General features: G+C 57.7%; 3 protein-coding genes across 4 annotated transcripts; all 3 read left to right on the forward strand.

Moving 5' to 3' along the window:
• Positions 1–369: 369 nt before the first annotated feature.
• Positions 370–7,518, forward strand: Ajm1 (apical junction component 1 homolog). 2 transcript variants are annotated; one of them, XM_036183941.1, is made up of 3 exons: positions 370–1,262; positions 2,742–2,855; positions 2,941–7,518. In XM_036183941.1, exon 3 carries the CDS (start codon positions 2,999–3,001, stop codon positions 5,924–5,926), a length of 2,928 nt encoding a protein of 975 aa, XP_036039834.1. In that variant the 5' UTR covers positions 370–1,262; positions 2,742–2,855; positions 2,941–2,998; the 3' UTR covers positions 5,927–7,518. The 2 variants fall into 2 exon arrangements, with proteins under 2 accessions (XP_036039834.1, XP_036039833.1); XM_036183940.1 differs by having other exon boundaries at positions 2,742–7,518.
• A 183-nt stretch (positions 7,519–7,701) lies between these two features.
• On the forward strand, positions 7,702–9,446 carry Phpt1 (phosphohistidine phosphatase 1). Its single transcript, XM_036183945.1, has 3 exons — positions 7,702–8,235; positions 8,604–8,728; positions 9,195–9,446. Exons 1-3 carry the CDS (start codon positions 8,079–8,081, stop codon positions 9,285–9,287), a joined length of 375 nt encoding a protein of 124 aa, XP_036039838.1. The 5' UTR covers positions 7,702–8,078; the 3' UTR covers positions 9,288–9,446.
• A 2,550-nt stretch (positions 9,447–11,996) lies between these two features.
• On the forward strand, positions 11,997–19,342 carry Mamdc4 (MAM domain containing 4). Its single transcript, XM_036184192.1, has 29 exons — positions 11,997–12,008; positions 12,172–12,325; positions 12,397–12,576; positions 12,676–12,801; positions 12,980–13,110; positions 13,195–13,279; positions 13,418–13,543; positions 13,773–13,910; positions 13,997–14,085; positions 14,183–14,356; positions 14,554–14,638; positions 14,723–14,908; positions 15,009–15,134; positions 15,226–15,357; positions 15,453–15,577; positions 15,658–15,769; positions 15,856–15,972; positions 16,066–16,200; positions 16,310–16,446; positions 16,518–16,737; positions 16,815–16,952; positions 17,039–17,157; positions 17,247–17,337; positions 17,469–17,615; positions 17,749–17,883; positions 17,984–18,111; positions 18,189–18,300; positions 18,786–18,961; positions 19,143–19,342. The coding sequence occupies exons 1-29, from the start codon at positions 11,997–11,999 to the stop codon at positions 19,182–19,184; spliced, it is 3,678 nt and encodes a 1,225-aa protein (XP_036040085.1). The 3' UTR covers positions 19,185–19,342.
• Positions 19,343–20,007: the final 665 nt, after the last annotated feature.

The following is a 20,007-nucleotide window of genomic DNA, read 5'->3' on the forward strand; positions in this document are numbered from 1 at the left end:
TCTGGACTCAGTACCTAGCCTTAGCATGTCAGCCAGAGGACCTGCTTGGCCAGGGCTCGGGTTTTACCCCACAAGCTGATGCAGGGTTACTGCAGGGAGAGTACCTTGGGACCTCCAGCCTGGGAAGGCAGTAGTGTCCCACTCTGCTCTACCTCCCTGCCTGCTAGGAGGCCGGGGGTGCCTGCAACTGAATATTTCGCCCCCGCTGGCAGTTCTCCATCCTCGCCCACTGCGGACATGTTACCATGAGAACCCTCCAGAGGCAGGCAGACGTTTAGCACTGTTAGTGACGTTGGGGGCGGGGCGTATTGCTGTGCTTTCTTGGGGGCCAAGGCTGAGTGTGCTTTCCTAGGCCTGGGAGGGAGGGTTTCCCTTACTTTTCTGCTATGAAGCTGTACACACTACAAATTGGTAGCTGAGCAGGTGCTATAGGACATGCAACTTGGCCTTTTGGACCCCTGATATGGAGAAAGGGTCTACAATAAATTAGCCCAGGACTGCACAATGAGCCATAGCAAAAGGATCTTGCCAGTCCTAACACCTGACAAGACAGGGTCTTACTCTCAGGTCTGACATCTGTGGCCCATCATCTACCAAGTTAGAATGCGGGACTAGAATGAGGAGACCACATGGAAACCTTTCCCAAAGGAAGCAGACCGCGGCAGCCCAGGCTATTCTGGACACTGCAGGTTGCAGCTGCACTCCAGGCTGAGCAAGCCATCTGGCTCCCGGGTACCTGCTGAGATTTTGGCGTCTTCAGAGCCAAAGAGGACGGTTCCTGGGGAGAGGCCAATGGGGCAGGCAATGCTCATCTTCTTCCACCTGGGTCCAACCACAGACGTGCATTCTGGAAACTCCCCAAACCCAGATTCTCTGCCGCCAAGCCAAGATTCTGGGTCCCTTGCAAGGCCCTGCCTGGAATCCTGCTGGCAGGCTTTTCTTGGTGCAGGGAACCCCTGTTCAGATCCAAAGACTTGTACTTTGGGTATGCTATTCGTGACCCTTCACTCTACACAGCCCAAATGAGAGCTAGGGCGACCAGTAGTGTCTGGACCCCCACTATACACCTCCCTTTCAGCGCGGCCCCTTTAAGTGCCATCCTACTAATCGCCGCTGGGGGCAGCACTGAGCAGCCAGGCCAGGATCAGAGCTGCTGCCTCCAACCTTCTGCCGGTACCGGCTATATAGCGGGGCCAGGTACACACCGGAACCGACTTGGGTTATGCAGCCTACCTGGGCTCAGCTCGTGGAGAAATAACCAGGTAAGAGGCCAAGCCAAACTGTCCAACATGTGGAGCTGTTGGCACGGGAGGGGGCTGCACGGAAGGATGAGTCCCCGCCCCCAAGCAACGCAGACTAGGTCCTGGTGATGGCTGCTCCGGGACAGGCCAGAGAAGGGTTGCTATGTGGGAAGGGGCTTCAAAATACCTAGGGTACAAAAGCAAGCCCTACCCCCAGCCCACAGGGAGCGGGTGCCACAGCGCCCAGCTCCTGACAGCTGCAGCCAGCAAAGCTTGCTGTCACCTTCCTGGGGCGGAGCCTCAGACCCTGTCATCTAGCCCAAACTCTGACCTGGCATCGAGTTTAGAATGAAAGGGGTCTGAATAGGGTCGGCATGAACCTGGGTTTGGAACAAGCCTTAGTACTTAGTAGCCCTGCCTCCAAATGCAGCCCCTCTAACAGAACGCCCCTTATACACCCGGGACTAGAGATTGACCCTGAAAGGCCCATCCACCTACAAGTCCTGCCAGGCCCCAACACACTCAGCTTACTCTGGAGCAAATGACTTGGGAGTAGGTGCCTTATGGGGGGAGGGAGTGTCATCACCTTCTGAAACCCTCTTTCTCCAGCCAGCTCCAGGCCCTGGGGACCACAGACACTGGTGGCCCACATCTGAACATTAGCCTAGATCCTTTCCAGTCCATAGCGCCAGGGATGAACAACCACACGTTTCCATGGAGCTTTCCAAAGCCAGAGTGGGGAAGACTCTGTCCCCGGGAGGGGCTTTCCCACCCTTTCCTCTGCTTTCCCACCCTCTCCTCTGCCTCCTCCTAGCTGGCAGCTTCCTGCCTTGGTACACTAGTGCTAGTTTGCAGCTCAGGGAAATGACACTGTTAGCTCGTGGCTCACATGGCCCCCACGTGGTTCTGCAGCCTGGCTTCAGGAACGCCAAGCACACACTGGGGGTGGGGGGTCACTGCAATTACTCAAAACAGGGAGGGGCTTGCTCTGCAGCCTTCTCTGCCTTAACAAGCTCGATGGGTTTCATCCAAGGAACTGGGGTCAGAGATTTATTCAAAAGAAAAAGGGATTTGAGACCCAAGAAAACGCTTTGGGGTCATTCTTCTGCCTAGGACTTCATCAAACTGAGGGGACATACTTTACTTGGGTAAAAAGGACTGTCCCAAGTGCAAGGGCACTTGCAGTGCTAAGAGAGGGGTTCTCGGCCCAGCCTAGTCAGCAGGCAGAGACCACTGTCTCACCTGGGACTCAGCACTCTGAGGGGTAGCTCTGCAGTGCTGGTGGGAGGGGGCTACAGTCTCACCTGTAAGGAAATCTCAAAGCCCATCATTCCAACCGTAGGCACCAGAGGGCAGTAGTCCTGCCACACATCCCCGGTTGATCTACCCAAGTCTGGCCAGCAGACCCTAGCATAGGGAGAGAGACTCAGGAGTTCCTGCAGCGGGGACAAAGGTGGGTTCACTGTAAACTCAATTCTCCTGGCATATCTGTCCCCACAGGCTGCATGGACTGTGAGGTTTCTCCTGCAGGTACTTCTAACACAGATATGGATCCAGCACCAGAAGCCCTGACCAAGACCTGCAGCCAGGGCTGCTCCATCCCCTATGCCCCAGGTAAGCCGGACCAGTACGTGGGGTGGGGTGGAGGTAAAGGGCTTGGGGTGCAGAGGAGGCTGCCCTGACCGGTATCTCCTCCCAGGGCAAAATCCCCGAAAGGCCAAGTGACTGGAGCTGCCAGCCTGGGGACGTCTTTTAAGATGACCCGCACGGACCCGCCGGACTTGCTGGTGTCGACCGTGTACCAGGACATCAAGGTGGTGGCCCCAGGGCTTACGTCCAAACGCCAGCCATGTGAGCGATCCGTGACCCGGCCAGCTGCGCCCGCGCCTTTCAACAAGCGCCACTGCCGTAGTTTCGACTTCTTAGAGGCACTGGACGAGCCCACCATGGAGACGCACCCAGAGCCGCCACCTCCCGAGCCCGCACCACCGCGTGCCCGGCCCCGAGACAGCGAGTCTCGGCGCCGCACCCGTTCCAAGAGCGCACCCCGTGCGCCCCACGGCCTGGCGCCTGCTCCAGCTTCACCGCCCGTACTGCAGCGCAGAGGCCGGGAGGCCCAGCGCTCGGTGAGGTTGGAGGGGTCCCCGCACCGGGAGCCCTCGTACCCTGCGCTGCGGGCTCTCGCCAATGAGCTGCACCCCATCAAGCTCCAGCCACAGCGGGGCGGCCCGGGACGCATCGCGCCACTGTGCGCCACCCCAGGCCGCTGCGCGCCGCCGCCCGAACCACCCACAGGACCTGTCCCCCACGTCCGCTGCCGTTTGGACATCAAGCCGGATGAGGCAGTGCTGCAGCACGCCGCCCGAAGCTCGCGACCTTGCGCGCCCAGCGAGGGGACGCCCTGGGCTCGCACTGCCCCACAATTCCATGGCCTCACAATTCCAGGGCCCCGCCATGTGGCCCTGTCACGTACTCCCACCCCTAGTGACTTGTACTGTACCGACCCCAGAGCAGTGTACTGCGATGGGCCGCTGCCTGGGCCCCGTGACTACTTGGAGCACCGCAGTCAAGCCTTCACGACGCCCCCAGGTCCCACCCAATTTTTCTACACCGAGGAACCTGAGGGCTACGCAGGCAGTTTTACCGCAAGCCCAGGCCCTCCCTTTGATGGCTACTGCTCCAGGCCCTACTTGACCGAAGAACCCCCTAGACCCAGTCCAAGGCGTGTGGGCGGCTACTATGCTGGGGAAGTACGCACCTTCCCGATCCAGGAGCCCCCCTCCCGCTCCTACTACGGGGAGACACCTCGAGCCTACGGCCTGCCTTTCGTCCCCCGTTATGTCCCAGAAGAGCCCCGGGCACACCCCAGTGCCCGCACCTTCTACACAGAGGACTACGGGAGGGTCCGTGAACGCGACGCAATGGCTCGGACTTACCCGCATCCGCGCAGCAGCCCAGCCTGGGCCGATTGGGGTCCGAGGCCTTACCGCACCCTTCAGGTGGTGCCTCCTCCCGCCCCTGGACCGCTATTGGCCTCGTGGCATGGTGGCACCGGCACAAGCCCGCCTCGGCTGGTGACAGATAGCCGCCACTACTCTCGATCCTGGGACAACATCCTGGCTCCTGGTCCTCGCCGTGAAGACCCTTTAGGACGCGGCCGCAGCTATGAGAACCTGCTGGGACGCGAGGTTCGGGATACACGGGGTTCATCCCCAGAAGGCCGGCGTCCACCCGTCGTCGTGAACCTGTCCACCTCACCCAGACGCTATGCAGCACTGTCGCTGTCCGAGACGTCACTGACAGAAAAGGGCCGAGGTGGAGAAAGCCTGGGCCGCAACTGGTACATCACGCCGGAGATTACCATCACTGACAACGACCTGCGCTCAGTAGAGCGCCCGACTGCTAGAGGCTGGGAATTGCCTGGAGGCCGACCGCGGCAGCCCGCACCCACGGTCCCCGAGGGACCTGGCGCCAGCCGCCAGCGCAGCCTCGAGCAGCTGGACGAGCTCATCACCGACCTGGTCATCGACTCACGGCCACCGGGCCAGGCCCCGGAGCCTGCCGCCGAAGGTTTAGGCCGCCAACTGCGCCGCCTGCTGGACTCACGGCCTGTGGGCCCTGGAGGAGCAAAGGCGCTGGCGCCGTCGCGCTCGCCCCCAGCCTCGGCTGGCAGCAATGAGGAGCCCACCGGCTCGGGGGAGGCAGCCGACGCTTCCCCGGAGCCCAGCGCAGACGAGGATGACTTGATGACCTGCTCCAACGCGCGCTGTCGGCGGACGGAGACCATGTTCAACGCCTGCCTCTACTTCAAGTCATGCCACAGCTGCTATACCTACTACTGCTCGCGTCTGTGCCGCCGAGAGGACTGGGATGCGCACAAAGCGCGCTGCGTGTATGGCCGTGTGGGCAGCGTGTGCCGCCACGTGCTGCAGTTCTGCCGCGACAGCAGCCCAGTGCATCGCGCCTTCTCGCGCATAGCGCGCGTCGGCTTCCTGTCGCGCGGCCGTGGCGTGCTGTTCTTGGGCTTCCCGAGCCCGGGCTCTGCCGACAACTTCCTCCGCTTCGGCCTCGAAGGGCTACTGCTATCGCCCACCTACCTATCACTGCGTGAGCTGGCTACACATGCCGCGCCCCTGGGTAGCTATGCACGAGAGCTGGCGGCTGCCGGGAGGCTCTATGAGCCCGCGGAGTGCTTCCTGCTTAGTGTGTCGGTGGCCATAGGCCCCGGCGCTGCACCTTCCGGAACCGCTGCCCGGCCAGCACCGCGCAGCCCTGGGCCCACGGTGCGCAAGTTCGCCAAGGTGGCCCTGGCCGCCGGCAGCCCGACGCGGCCGCCTCCTGCGCGTGGTGGAGAGCCAGACATGGAAACGCTGATCCTAACGCCACCTCCAGGCACTGCGGGCCTGGACCAGGAAGGTGAGGCCGGCCGGCGTGCACGTGAAGTGGCCTTCATCCACATCCAGCGTGAACTGCGACTGCGCGGCGTCTTCCTCCGCCACGAGTTCCCACGGGTCTACGAGCAGCTCTGCGAGTTCGTGGAGGCTAACAGGCGCTTCACGCCCACCACCATCTATCCCACGGATCGGCGCACTGGCCGCCCCTTCATGTGCATGATCATGGCTGCTTCCGAGCCACGAGCACTCGACTGGGTAGCCAGTGCCAATCTGCTAGACGACATCATGTGAGCTGGACGACATCATGGGACTGTTAGGCCCAGGCCCTGACCAGAGCCCTGCCTACTCTACTCAGGCCCTGCCTGATCCATCAAGACCGCCCGCAGAATCTGAACCACCTGGTTCAGCGCCCCGCCAAGTCCCCCGAGCCTCCTTTAGTCTTCAACAAAGCCCTGAGAGCTCCACCCACTCCAAACCTCTGACTTTGCCTAGGAGCCCACTCCCGCCCCACCCCACCCCACGACGCCCTGTTTCCCATTAGCTGCTTCTTTTCCCTTCCTCTTCTCAGCCAGACCACCCAGATCCCACATCCTGGGCTCTCCCCCAGTCAGCCAGGGAGAGGAGGCTCCCCAAGAGCCCGGTCCTCGCCCTTGGTGCTCCCCGCTGGGAGGTGGGGTGGGCCTGAGGACCGCTGGGCTCTGCCTTCTAGTGGAAGGTTACTATTACATACATCCCCTGGGGACAAACTTGATACACACTGTGGGTGCTTGCTGTAGCTCCCGAACCCTAGATTCATGCAGTTTCCTCCTAGTCCAGTTCATGATGACCAAAGCCTAACGTCCTTACTGAAAGCACTCCCCTACCCCTTCTCCTGTGTCGGGGGGGTGTCGGGCTCAGAGGCCTAGTCCTTGTGCATCTCTATGCCACTGAGGCAATGGGCAGGGCCGGCACTACACACTAACAGTTCTGCCTATCCTGAGGTTCTCTCACCTCTGGCCATCTTGGTCTGGGCCCTTGCAGAACCAGTTGGAATACTGGGAGGGGGGGGGGGTGTCTTCAGGCCAAGGCCTAGGCACAAGCCACCCAGCCAGAGGGGAACCTGAGCAGGGGAAGCAGAGTGTGGGTGGTGGGCAGGCCAGAGTCAAAATCTGACTGGGTGAGGGTTTGAGTTCCCCCACACCTACTCAACAAGATGGCCCTAAAAACCCACCTTCCAGAGGAGATGGAAGCTCAGGCCTTAATCTCCCAGGGAGGTGGGAAGTGTGTGCTAATGACCTAGCAGGGGACCCTACAGAGAGTAACACCTACCTGCTGACTGACTTGGGATGAATAAGGAACGCTGGCCCTAATTAGGAACTGGTTGGGGTGCAGAGTCACCAGGTGTGGGAGCCGTTAGGGAGCCGGTACTGAGGCCTATCCTATGCACAAAAGTGCCGCATACACGCCCTGGCTGAGCTCCAAGCCTGATGTGTTGTGGAGAGCGTAGGCCTAGGCAGCCCTGCGCCCCTTGCTGGACTCGTGCAGGCCTAACTGCACTGGGGTCCGCGCCCAGGGCTCCGTGGAGGGTGTGACCCAGAGAGGCTTGAGACCAGAAGCTGGACAAGTGCCCTCCAGGAGCCCGCAGCCCCTTCAGAGGCAGAGGAGGTCAAGTGCAGAGCCTGGGACAACTCCCCTGCAGCGCGCGAGGCGCGCGTGCGTCACTACCCTCCCTGCTGTGTGCCCCATTGCCGCTCTTGCAACACTTGCTGTCGCTCAGCCTGCCGCCCTCCCCAGGGGCTCCACTTTCCTTCCTGCGGCAGGCTGGCAACAATGCCCCTGGCAAGAACTCGCCCGTTTCTAAAGGGCAAGTGCTTTCGAACCAAGTAAAATAGAACTTGAATGTAGCTGCTGCGAACTCTGTGGTCATGGTGGTGGGGAGCGTTGGGTAGAGGCTTTGGGTCGTAGGAGCTTAGCAACAGGAGACCTTGGACGAGAGGGTACTGTGGAAGGGGAGGGAGGCCCGAGGGTGTAAAGGGGCTCTTTGAACTTGGAGAGGTGGGAGATAGATCTTCGGGCTTATGGGTGTTGGGGAAGAGAAGACTTCGGACTTAATGGCTTATGCTAGGGGATTGAAGCCCTAGGACCCAGGAGTGGAGCCGGGATGAGTCACTGCATCCTCTTTTGCTGCCCCACTTCCAGCAGCTTGCTTGGCAGCATCACGGATTTCCCTACATTGCCGCTCCTTTAACTGGTACTCAAGAGCTCAAAGCTGCAAAGAACTGGATTGCAATTGGCTAGTCAGTGCCTCGGGTCGGAAGTACAACTGGTTGAGGCTCTGGGCCTCGGGAAACATTCCTTCACGCGATTGGCCAGGGCTGCCAAAGGGCCCGCCTCCCTCACGCTAAGGCCTCGGTCGGGTTGGGAAGGGGGTTCTGGGGTCCTGAGGCCGAGCGCTTTGGGGAACATGGCGGCGGACCTCGCTCAGATTCCTGATGTGGACATCGACTCGGACGGCGTCTTCAAGTACGTGCTGATTCGAGTCCACTTAGTACCGCCCTCCGGGGATCCGACGAAGGAGTGCAAGGAAATCGTGCGTGGCTACAAATGGGCAGAGTACCACGGTGAGGGTGGGGCCTCTGCGCCTGAGGGGTGGAACGAAGGTCGGGGGCGGGGCATGAACCTAGCAGTTGCTAGTGGCAGGGCTGTGAATGCTAATGTACTGTGCCTTGTACTAACACTTAGCTAGGCTGACCTAGAAAAGTCGGGGTTCTGGGCAGGAGTGCGAGACAGAACCCTTTTTAATCCCCTCTCCCACTTCGAAAGTAACTTCTTCCGTTCATCTTTGTGCTTGCGGGGGCGGGGCTCATCTCCACTGGGAAAAAGACCACCAACACCTGGAGCTTCAGACCCCCATATCTAGCGCTAGAGTACATTATGGGACCAACAAGGGCGACTAGAGCATATCCTGAGGCCACTCTCCCCACCCCAGCGGACATCTATGACAAAGTGTCAGGCGAGCTGCAGAAGAATGGCTATGACTGTGAGTGCCTAGGCGGTGGACGCATCTCCCATCAGAGCCAAGACAGGAAGATCCACGTGTATGGCTACTCCATGGTGAGCTCCAGTCCCCAGCCCAGACTGCAAAACTCCTCCTTGTGAGCCTGACCCCCTGTCCTGCCACTCGGGCCACCTCCGAGACTCTCAAAGTTGAAGCTACAGAACCCTTGAGGGCTGTGGCTTTCCATTTCCTGTATGACACCAGGGTGGTTGGAAGCCACCTGCCTTGGGCTGTGCTCCCTCCTTATCCTAGATCCTTATGGGCCTGTGTTCTGGCTCTTTGGAGGGCCCTTGGGGTGGTCATTGCTGGGGACAAGTCACAGCCCTGACCATCTCCATCTCTTTTTATGAAGACACTCTGGGGCCTCAGGCATCGCCTATCCACCCCCTCAGTCCCCTTTCTGTTCCCAGCATGGTTAGGATGGCAGGGTTTGATTACTTTTCCCATGCCTGCTATTGCTATGGCTGCTGGGTGGGCTCACAAAGCAAAAGGCCAGGCAGACTAGAGTCATCTTCTCTCTAGGGTTATGGTCGTGCCCAGCACTCTGTTTCAACTGAGAAGATCAAAGCCAAGTATCCTGATTATGAGGTCACCTGGGCTGATGATGGCTACTGAGGCCCTGCCCCCAGCAACTAAGTCAGGACTCTGTTCTTGCTGTGTTGTCTCTGAGGGGCTGGCCCTGTGCTTTCCTGCCGTGCCTTGGGCAGCATGCCACCTGCCAGGCCTTAGAAACCAATCTGTCCATAGGAATTAAAAGCATTCATATGCCTGCTAGTCCCTGACTTGTGTCTTGGCTTCTCTCCCTTTGGGTTGCCACAGGATAGACCTACTCAGCTCCAGGAGGCCCTGGGGACTGTTGGTGCATACTCAGCCCTTTGAGTTCAGAAAAGGGGCCCCTGAGTTGCTGCCATTTATGGCCTGATTGCTCCTCCATGGAACTGCTATCTCCAAGGACATCTGGGAGGAGGCCCCACGAGGCCTTGCACAAGAAGTCAGTTCCTGCCAACCGAGTCCTGGGGTGCCCACAAGTGCCGCCTTCCTGTAGTTCATCTAGGAATCCCAGCAGGAAAGGGTCCTGGAAGTCCCTGTCCTGGCTAGCTAACAGGCTGCATTGTTCATCTGTTCTTCGTCCCGCCAGCAGGGAAGGTTCAGGATGTTACCCACAAACCCTAGGACCCTGCAACTGCACACTCACTGCCTGTGTCTCATTCACTGAGGATTTCTGACTTCGTTTATGTGTCTTAGTCCCTGGACCATTCACAGCCCCTGAGCCTAAGTCCCTGTACCACCTCCACCTCACTGAACACGACAGGGGTTAAGGACAAGCTTAACCCCTGCTCTAAGAAGTCCCACGCACAGTGTGCGATTATAGTAGGTACCAGGGAAAGCCAGGGCTGGGGCATCCCTTACCATCCTTGGGCCAGCGTTTGTCAGCTCACGGCGTTCCTGTAGCCTGCAGGTAGACACTACTGAGACACCCTTGTATAATAGGCCAGCAGACAGGCTCAAGTGGGACAAGTCCCAAGGTCACACTAAGAAGCCATAGACAGAGCCTAGCTACATATGACAAGCTCTTCAAAACTCTGACATTCCTCCTGCCTCACCTGTGGGAAAATGAACTTTATGGGTTCATCAAGACTTTCCTATCACAGACCACCCAGCACATGGCTTCTCAGGACAGTTTTTTTTTATTAAATAATTTATTATTTAACTTTATTTTATGTGCATTGGTGTAAGAGTATCAGATGCCCTGGAACTGGAGCTACAGACAGTTGTGAGCCGCCATGTGGGTGCTGGGAGTTGAACCTGGGTCCTCTGGAAGAGCAGCCAGTGCTCTTAACTGCTGAGCCATCTCTCCAGCCCCTCAGGACAGTTTTTAAAGATGAATAAGAGGCTAAAGATGGAGCTCAGCTGGTTGGAGCACTTGCCTAGTATACATGAAATTCCCAAATTCAGTCTGGAGTACCGCATAAACTATGGCAAGGACACCTATAATCCCAGCACTTGAGAGGCGGAGGCAAGAGGATCAGAAGTTACCCTCAGCTACATAGCAAGTTCAGGCAGGCCTGGGCCATGTGAGACACACACACCCCCCACACACCCCAGAATAGTTGGCAGGGTGGCACAGCTTCAGTTACAGGTGCTATGGAAGAGAGGATACCACATCCTGACATAGGACTTGTCCTGGTCCACAGAGGCAAGCTGTTGATCCTGGACTTGTTCTGATCTGATCCCCTAAGCAGAGAGGAGGGAGCTTGTGAACATGTACTGGATGGCCATGTGCAGCCACTGAGTAGACTGTCTTGACATCCTTGGCCTGCACTAGGGTGGGGCTCTAGGCCCCCTTAGAGAACCTTAGAGCCTTGCAAGTGGGGTCCCCAACCTTTCCACATTCCAATAGAAACTTCCAGTGGGGTGGGCAGGGCAGGGCAGGGCAGGGCTAGATGGATGCATAGGATGGCCAAGACCTGACCTTTGGTCAGAAAGAGCCAAGCAGGGGCCCCCTTCCAGAGATACTTTTACAGCTGGATGCTTGGCCTGTCATCATTGCGTGGGACCCAGCCAAGGGGCTGCAGGTATAAAGGAGCTGAGCCCTTTGCAGTGAGAGCTAAGTCAGCCTGTGAAGCCACTGTGGACTGATAACTGTGCAGTCTCCTCTAGGCTACACAGCCTTCCTAGCCCTGGGATATCCCAGCTTGGCCATGTACCTGCATAGCCGCCTCCTTTCAACCTTGGTCCTATTTGTGGGTGAGTAAACTCCTGCCTGAATGCCAGCTGGTGTCACGGCCAATACAGGAACTTGTCAGAGCAGATTGTCTACAATGGGGACATCCAGGACAAGCCAACAGGCCGGGGATTGCCCACCTACATCTTATCTCCCTGTCCTAGAGAGGCCATGGGACATCATAGGTGACCATCTACCCAGCTCCCTGAGCCTTTGCCTGCCACCTTCCCTATTAGAACATGTGGAGGAAGTTCCTTGGCTGTCCTCAATGGGGGGTGGGGAGGATCTTACTGGAAACTTCCAATTCCTAGTCATGTGGGCTCCTGTGCCTTCCCCGTGGGGTGTTTCTTGTGTCAAAAGCCCTTTACCCTCCCTGGAGTGCAGGGGCTCTGTGGGGCTAGGAAGGTGGGAAGGCATTCTGTTTACTCTTGATATAGAGCCACAGTGGCAGTTCTTGGTAGATATCATGTTCTTCTCTATATGATCTCATAGGGCTGAGCCCCGAAGTCAATTGGCTAAGTACCTTGGCCTGCTTAGGTCTGGGGTTTCTCTGGACATAGAATTTATACTGCTCAAAACAGCCAGTCAGAGCTGGCAGGATGGCTCAGAAGGTACAGGCATTGGCTGTCAAGCCTGATGGCATTTGTTTGGTCCCTGGGTCCCACACGGTGGAAGGAAATAAATGACTCAGTTGTCTTCTGACCTCCACACCTCTTGCACAGCACATATATGGACACAAATACATACATCTATATGTTTTAAAAATAAAAACAGCCAGTCACCTTGCCCTCCGCTCACCTGGTTGATACTCTGCCAGCTGCACAGTCCCTAGGCAGGACCTGGGTGCCCAGCCACTGCAGAAGTCCCATCGAAGCTGTATGCAACTTTGTGTGTGACTGTGGAGACTGTTCCGATGAAGCCCAGTGTGGTGAGCTGGTCAGGTGGGAGTGGCAGGGAGTGGCGGTGTAAAGGCAGACCCCTGACCACTCATTCTCATAGGTTTCCATGGTGCGTCAACAACCCCGAGCATGAGCATCCCTTTCACCTGCACCTTTGAGCAGGACCCCTGTGGCTGGCAGGACATCAGCACCTCAGGCTATAGGTGGCTTCGAGACCGGGCAGGGGCAGTGCTAGATAGTCCTGGGCCTCGTTCTGACCATACACATGGCACTGACTTGGGTAAGGCTTAGGGAATCCATGTACATGCACCATTATTCTTCCACCACCCTTCTGTCTTGGTTTTCCATCTGGCCTCCTAACCTCTTCACCCTTGGCCAGGCTGGTACATGGCTGTGGGAACCCACAATGGGAAGGAGGCATCCACTGCAACTCTGCGTTCCCCTGTCATGCGTGAGGCAGCTCCTACCTGTGAACTGAGGCTCTGGTACCACATAGCCTCTAAAGGTATGCACTGTGGATCCCTGAGGTTCAAGGCCAAGTGGCTCTGGGAAAAGGCTGGGCGAGGAAAGGTACAATTATAGAAACAGGCGGATACTCCAAACTGGGCCAGGGTACAGCTGGTAGGCTAGAGGGAAGCATCAAGGGGCTGGCGATGCCCCCCAAGACCACTCAAATACTGCAGATGTTGCTGAGCTGCGGCTGGAGCTGACCCATGGTGTAGAGACACTGACCCTGTGGCAGAGCTCAGGACCCTGGGGTCCTGGCTGGCAGGAGCTGGCAGTGAACACTGGCCGTGTCCAGGGTGACTTCAAAGTAAGCTGTGTGGTCTTCCAGGCTGGGGACAATGAGGAGGGTCTGGGCACCGACCTAGATCCTAAGGATCTGTCCTCTCTTCAGGTGACATTTTCTGCCACCCGAAATGCCACACACAGGGGTGCTGTGGCCTTGGATGATGTGGAGTTCCGGGACTGTGGGCTGCCTAGTAAGGCTGCATATACATCACCCTGTCCAAAGCTGGGAGACCCTCACTGCCCACCTCCTTGAGTCTTCAGCCTCTCCCCAGGATACCTCCATCCCAAACCCTGGGGCCAAAGTAGTTGTTAACTCTTTTCCACCCCAGGTCCTCAGGCCAGCTGCCCCCTGGGGCACCACCACTGCCAGAACAAGGCTTGTGTGGAGCCCCACCAGCTGTGTGATGGAGAAGACAACTGTGGAGACAGATCTGATGAAGACCCACTCATCTGCAGTGAGGCTGGGGCCATCTAGGGCCGGGCAGGGTGAGGGACTGCAGAATAAGACTGGGAGGCTAGACCTTGATCTCTGGGTCCTCCAAAGAACACTGGGGCTAGTCCAGGAAAGTGGACATTGGCACAGCCATTCTGGGTGGGACAGCCAATGTTTCCCTGGAACCAGGGCCATCTGACTACAGGAAGCCCTGCTCTGTGTCCCCAATAACCCCTCACCCCACTCCTTAGGCCACCACATGGCCACTGACTTTGAGACAGGCCTGGGACCGTGGAACCAGTTGGAGGGCTGGACCCGGAACCACAGTGCTGGCAGCATGGCGAGCCCTGCCTGGCCCCACCGAGATCACAGCCGGAATAGTGCATACGGTGAGGTCTCCAAGGGACCATGGCCATGGCCTTTTCCACCCATCTGTCTCCTAATAACCCTGGCTCATATTTGCCCTCTCTCACAGGCTTTTTCCTGGTCTCTATGGCCAAGCCTGGCACCACTGCTGTCCTCTTCAGCCCTGAATTCCAAGCCTCAGTCCCCTACAACTGTTCGGTGAGATGGATGTGTGAGAAAAAAGACACACGGGGTTGCCCATCCTGCTTGTCTGATGCCAGAGGCCCCTGACAACCTGTAATTTCTTCTGTTTCAGCTCACCTTCTATTACTATCTGCATGGGTCTGAGGCTAGCCGCTTCCAGCTGTTCCTGCAGGCACAGGGGCTCAACACCCCCCAGGATCCTGTCCTGCTGCGGAGCCACCATGGAGAGCTGGGGACAGCCTGGGTCAGAGACCGTGTTGACATTCAGAGTGCCCATCCATTCAGGGTGAGGCTAGCCAGGCTGTGACTGGGATCCTGGGAACCCTGCTTAGAGCATGCTCAGGAGAACATGGGGCATTTTGCAGTCACTCTTGAGGGCTGCTCAGTGGGAGAGGTGGAGAGTATCTGGCAATAACAGTGAATAAACTGAGGGTATCAGAAAGAAGACAGGACAGAATAATGCTTGGCCCTCCCTGTCCTCAGATCCTTCTAGCTGGGGAGACTGGTCCAGGAGGCATTGTGGGCCTGGACGACCTCATCATGTCCAATTACTGCAAACTTGTTCCAGGTGATCTACCTAAGGCCCTCCCCTGGCCTGCCCAGGAAAAGCAAGGTCCTCACTGATTCTGACCTGGCTTCAATTCCTCTCCAGATGTGTACACTCTGCAGTCATGTTCTGGATCTGAGGCATTAGCCCTCTGTCCCCAGACATCCATGGAGCTGCCTCAGGAAGCCTGTGAGCCAGGACATCTCTCCTGTGGAGAACTGTGTGTGCCCCCAGAGCAGCTGTGTGATTTCCAGCAGCAATGTGCAGAGGGCGAGGATGAACAGAAGTGTGGTGAGGCCAGTCAGAGCCTGGGTTCCACATGTGCATGGGGCCCAGGCAGGCCAGAGAACTGGGCTTTGCTGCCTTCTGGAGCAGACTATTGTTGTTACAGGCACCACAGACTTCGAGTCTGCCTCTGCTGGAGGCTGGGAGGACACAAGTATAGGAAGGCTGCAGTGGCAACGGGTTGCAACCCAGAACAGGAAGCTTGCCAGGGATGCCGACCGGGATGTTCCTGGTGAGGCCACTTCCCCACAGGAGCCCCTCCTCAGAGAGTCTGTAAATTGGGGCTACCAGAGCAGTTAGGGGGTGCCTTGCTCTTCCCATAGGGCACTTCCTGTCTCTACAGAAGGCCTGGGGGCAGCTAAGATCTGCGGCCCGGGCTCTCACGCCTGCCCTGGGCCCCTCAGGCCCTCGCTGTGAACTCCACGTGGCTTACCGTTTTCACAGCCATCCTCAAGGTGCGACATGCCCTCTGGCCCAGGCCCAGCCCCCAGGAGCCTCCATGGTGGACAGGGTCTGAGGATGACCCACCCACACCAACTCCCTTGGTCAGGCTTCTTGGCACTGGTTGTGGTGGAGAATGGCTTCCGGGAGATGGTGTGGCAGGCTCCAAGCAGCAGCAGCAAGGGCTGGACTGTGGAGAAGGTTCTTCTTGGGGCACGGCACCGGCCATTCCAGGTGAGGATGGCAGTGCAGGATGGAGACTCGGTAATGAGCCTGCCCTTTACTGACAGTCTTTCCCCTCCATCTGCTTAAAGCTGGAGATTGTCGGTCTGGTGGACTTGGATGGCCCTGGCCAGCAATGGGCTGAGGTGGATAATGTGACCATGAGAGACTGCAACCCCATAGTGACCACCGAGAGTGACCAAGGTTTCCCCTGCCCACCTCCCATCCCCACCCATCACAGCTGGGAGGGGGGGAATGCTGACACCCACCCAACTCCACCCCACCCCTAGAGGTCTCCTGTAACTTTGAACGGGACGCATGCAGCTGGCACACAGGCCACCTCACAGATACCCACTGGCACCGTGTCAAAAGCCATGGTTCTGAGTATGACCACACCACTGGCCAAGGTAGGGAGTTCCCAGACCCATGCTCTCCGAGGCCTGGGAAGGGGGTACAAACTGGGAGAGCGTTTCTGCAGCTCTGCTTTTCATCCCCTGTAGGCTTTTTCATGTTCCTGGATCCCACGGACCCACCTGCTCGTGGACAAGGCGCTCTCTTACTCACAAGACCCCAGGTGCCACTTGTCACCAAGGAATGTCTCAGCTTCTGGTACCACCTATATGGGCCCCAGATTGGTGAGTCTCAGCTGCTAGAGCCTCTGGATGTATCTGGTGCCCACTGCAGCCTGAGGCACCTGGAGTTTGGGGGGCTGTTCCCCTCCAGACTCCGCTCACTCCTCTTCAGGGACACTGCGCCTGGCCATGAAGAAGGATGGGGAGGAAAGCACACTACTGTGGTCCAGGTCAGGCACCCATGGCAACCGCTGGCACCAGGCTTGGGTCACTCTTCACCATCAGCTAGAGGCTAGCACCAAGTACCAGGTGAGGGTGAGCTTGGCACTTGGTAGATGGTGTAGGGTTGGCCCCCGCCAATTACCACTCTCCACCCTCAGCTGCTGTTTGAAGGCCTCCGGGATGGGTACCATGGCACAATGGCCCTGGATGACATGGCTGTACGGCCAGGCCCCTGCTGGGCCCCCAAGAGCTGTTCCTTTGAAGACTCTGACTGCGGCTTCTCTCCAGGGGGCTTGGGGCTGTGGAAGCGCCAGAGTAATGCCTCAGGCCATGCTCCTTGGGGTCCTTGGACAGACCACACCACAGAAACAGCCCAAGGTACTAGTATGGCTGGGGTGGGGGTACGTAGGGCTAGCCAAGGGAAGGAAAACTGATGCCAATCTGCCTTCCCCCAGGGCACTACATGGTGGTGGACACCAGCCCAAATTTCCTGCCCAAGGGTCATGTGGCCTCTCTGACTTCAGAGGAGCACCAGCCCCTGACCCAGCCTGCCTGCCTGACCTTCTGGTACCATCTGAGCCTCCATAACCCAGGTGAAGGGCTATAGGAAAGGGAAAGGCCCCTGTCCATGACTGGGGAGCTCCCAAAGCAGCTAACCTGGCTGGTTCTTGGTGGGTAGGCACCCTGAGGGTACACCTGGAAGAGAGTACAAGGCGCCAGGAGCTCAGCATCAGTGCCCATGGTGGATTTGCCTGGCGTCTGGGCAGTGTGAATGTGCAGGCTAGGCAGACGTGGAGGGTGAGTGCCTGGGTGGGAAGAGGAAAGCCTTCTCATCCTCAAGGGTTGCCAGGACCAGCCTGCATGATCTGTGGCTCTATACCCTGTAGGTAGTGTTTGAGGCTGTGGCTGCAGGTGTGGAGCATTCCTACATAGCTCTGGACGACCTTCTCCTCCAAGATGGGCCCTGTGCTCAGCCAGGTAGGCAGCTTGCTGTGGCCCGAGTACCCTGTGTATGCCAAGAACAACTCTCTGATTTTGCCTCACCTGGCCCTGCCCAGTCATGGTGATGCTTAGTGGGGCAGCTCTGCTCACCTGCTAGTTCCTTGCAGGGTCCTGTGACTTTGAATCCGGGCTCTGTGGGTGGAGCCATCTTGCTTGGCCCAGCCTAGGTGCGTACAGCTGGGACTGGAGCAGCGGAGCCACCCCATCCCGCTATCCCAAACCCACAGTGGACCACACCCTGGGCACAGAGGCAGGTACGCACTGGCTTATGTGGGGCCTAAGCTGATACCACCTCACAAAACAGCCTGGGCTGTGTTCACCCAGCTTCCCTCTAGTTAGAGACCATCGTGTCAAGGGAGCAAGCACATCCCACCCTCTCATTTCCAGGCCACTTTGCTTTCTTTGAAACCAGCGTGCTAGGTGCTGGGGGCCAAAAAGCCTGGCTTCGCAGTGAGCCACTACCAGCAACTACAGCCTCATGCCTCCACTTCTGGTACTTCATGGGCTTTCCTGAGCATTTCTGTGAGTGGCTGGGCCCTGGGTGTAGGGGAATGGGGCTCAGGTTAGGCACAAAAGTGTTCCCCAGGAACCTAAACTGACCTGCCCTGGTTCCTGCTCTCAGATAAGGGTGAGTTGAGAGTGCTCCTGAGCAGTGCCCAAGGCCAACTAGCTGTGTGGGCCCAGGGCGGGCACTTGCGGCACCAGTGGATACAAGTCCAGATCGAAGTGTCCAACTCTGAGGAGTTCCAGGTGAGGACCCAGGGGAGCTGTCCTCCCTTCCCTCTTCAGTCCCTCCAGATACTCACTGCCTTTCCCTTCCCTGTCAGATTGTTTTTGAAGCTACTCTGGGTGGCCAGCCAGCTCTGGGGCCCATTGCCCTCGATGACGTGGAGTACTTGGCAGGGCGGCACTGCCAGCAGCAGCCTCCACCTAGCCAGGGTAAGCACTGGGCTCCGGGATGGCAGACTTGTCCTGAACCTGCCAAGCTTCGGTTGGTGGCTCCAATGGCTGCACATACTCTGTGGCCACTCAGGAAAGCAGCTGAACCGAGGCTGGGCTGTGCTCTCCCGCTGTGGTTTTCCCCACAGAACCATACCCACATGGGGTGGGCTGTACATAAGGGCTGCATCAGCTTTCACTGTTTCCTTCCGGGCAAGAACTGTCTTGAAGGAGCTTCTGGGTTAAGCCAGAGACCACAATGGGAGCAGTGTTGGGCAGTCACTGGCTGCCATCATGCTGGGAGGAAGGGGTGCAGCAGCTCTCAGCATCGCACTGACAGATCACCAAGGGTGAACCTTGGAGTCAACAAGGGCTGGAGGGGTTGGGCAGTCCAGGCTCATGCTTCACCAGTAGTCCTGGACGCAGAGCCCTGACATAAGGACTGGGAGCTGTGTGGAGAACTTGAGCGCCCTCTCTGCCCTCAGGTGAAAGGGTAGCACCTGTGTCTGTGCCTGTAGCTGTTGGGGGGGCCCTCCTCTTCTTCATGTTCCTGGTGCTCCTGGGCCTTGGGGGTCGGCATTGGCTACAGAAACAACACTGCCCCTTCCGGAGGAGTACAGATATAGCAACCTCTGGTTTTGACAATATCCTCTTCAATGCGGTAGGAACCTCCAGATGTGGGTGGGCAAGTGGGAGATTCTACCTCCATGCTTAATGATGGGAAAGCAAGAAGTGGTGGGTCAGGACTCAGGAAGACACTTTGCCCCATCCATCCAAGCCCAGACTGCCTTTCAGCAAGCCCTTTCAGCAGCCATTATCCAACATTCCTCCCTTCTCCCTAGGATCGAGTTACCCTCCCGGAGTCTATCACCAGCAGCTCATAGACCAGACAAGGCCTGGCCCCTCATGCCACCCAGCACTCGGCCCTCACAGAACCCAAGCTTCTACAGCTCTTCCTCCATCTGTGGCTTTGCCCTCTGGTGTGATCAAGGATAGAGGGGTCCTTGCACTGTGAATAAACATTCTACACCAGTGAGGGCAACCCAGGCTTTCAGGCTGCACTTCATATATGCTGTACTTGGCAGGATATATCATAGCTGGAAGGTGGGTGTCCCTCCCGGGGTTCAAGACCTAACCTGAGACAGAATTCAGAAAAGGGGTATGGAACCCCCTCAATTAGTGCAGCTCAGAAATTACAAGATCCACCTAAGGACCCACCACCCTACCCAGCAAGGAACGAGCTTAGCTTCTAACTTACCAGGTGGTTTTATACCCAACGAGGATGGAATCACCCCACAGATACAGGAAAACTGGAGGTGTACAGGCACCTGAATACAGTGCCATGGAAACTGTTTTGGTGCAGAGAAATACCACCACCTCAGATAAAGGCCTGAACAAGCCTAGGGCTGCGAGTGGTGATGCTGAGGTCACTGGGTATGCCCATCACATGTCACAGCAAGACACCCGAGGGAAGCTGCTCTTTGGCCTTTGCACTAAAGGACTAGAGCTGTGAAAACAGAGCCCAGGCTGCCACCCTGAACCAGGATCTTATAATAGTGACACACCAGGAGTGGTTTCTGACGGTCCCATCTTCCACATATGCCTCAGCTGTGGCTTCACTGAGGCCCTGAGGCTGTCCTCAGGGGAAGGGAGTGGCCATCTACTCCTCAGCAATCAGTTGCTCCCTTCCTATCCAAGGAAACCTGT

Source organism: Onychomys torridus, chromosome 4 (assembly GCF_903995425.1).
Source record: "Onychomys torridus chromosome 4, mOncTor1.1, whole genome shotgun sequence".
In the NCBI taxonomy this organism is placed as follows: Eukaryota; Metazoa; Chordata; class Mammalia; order Rodentia; family Cricetidae; genus Onychomys; species Onychomys torridus.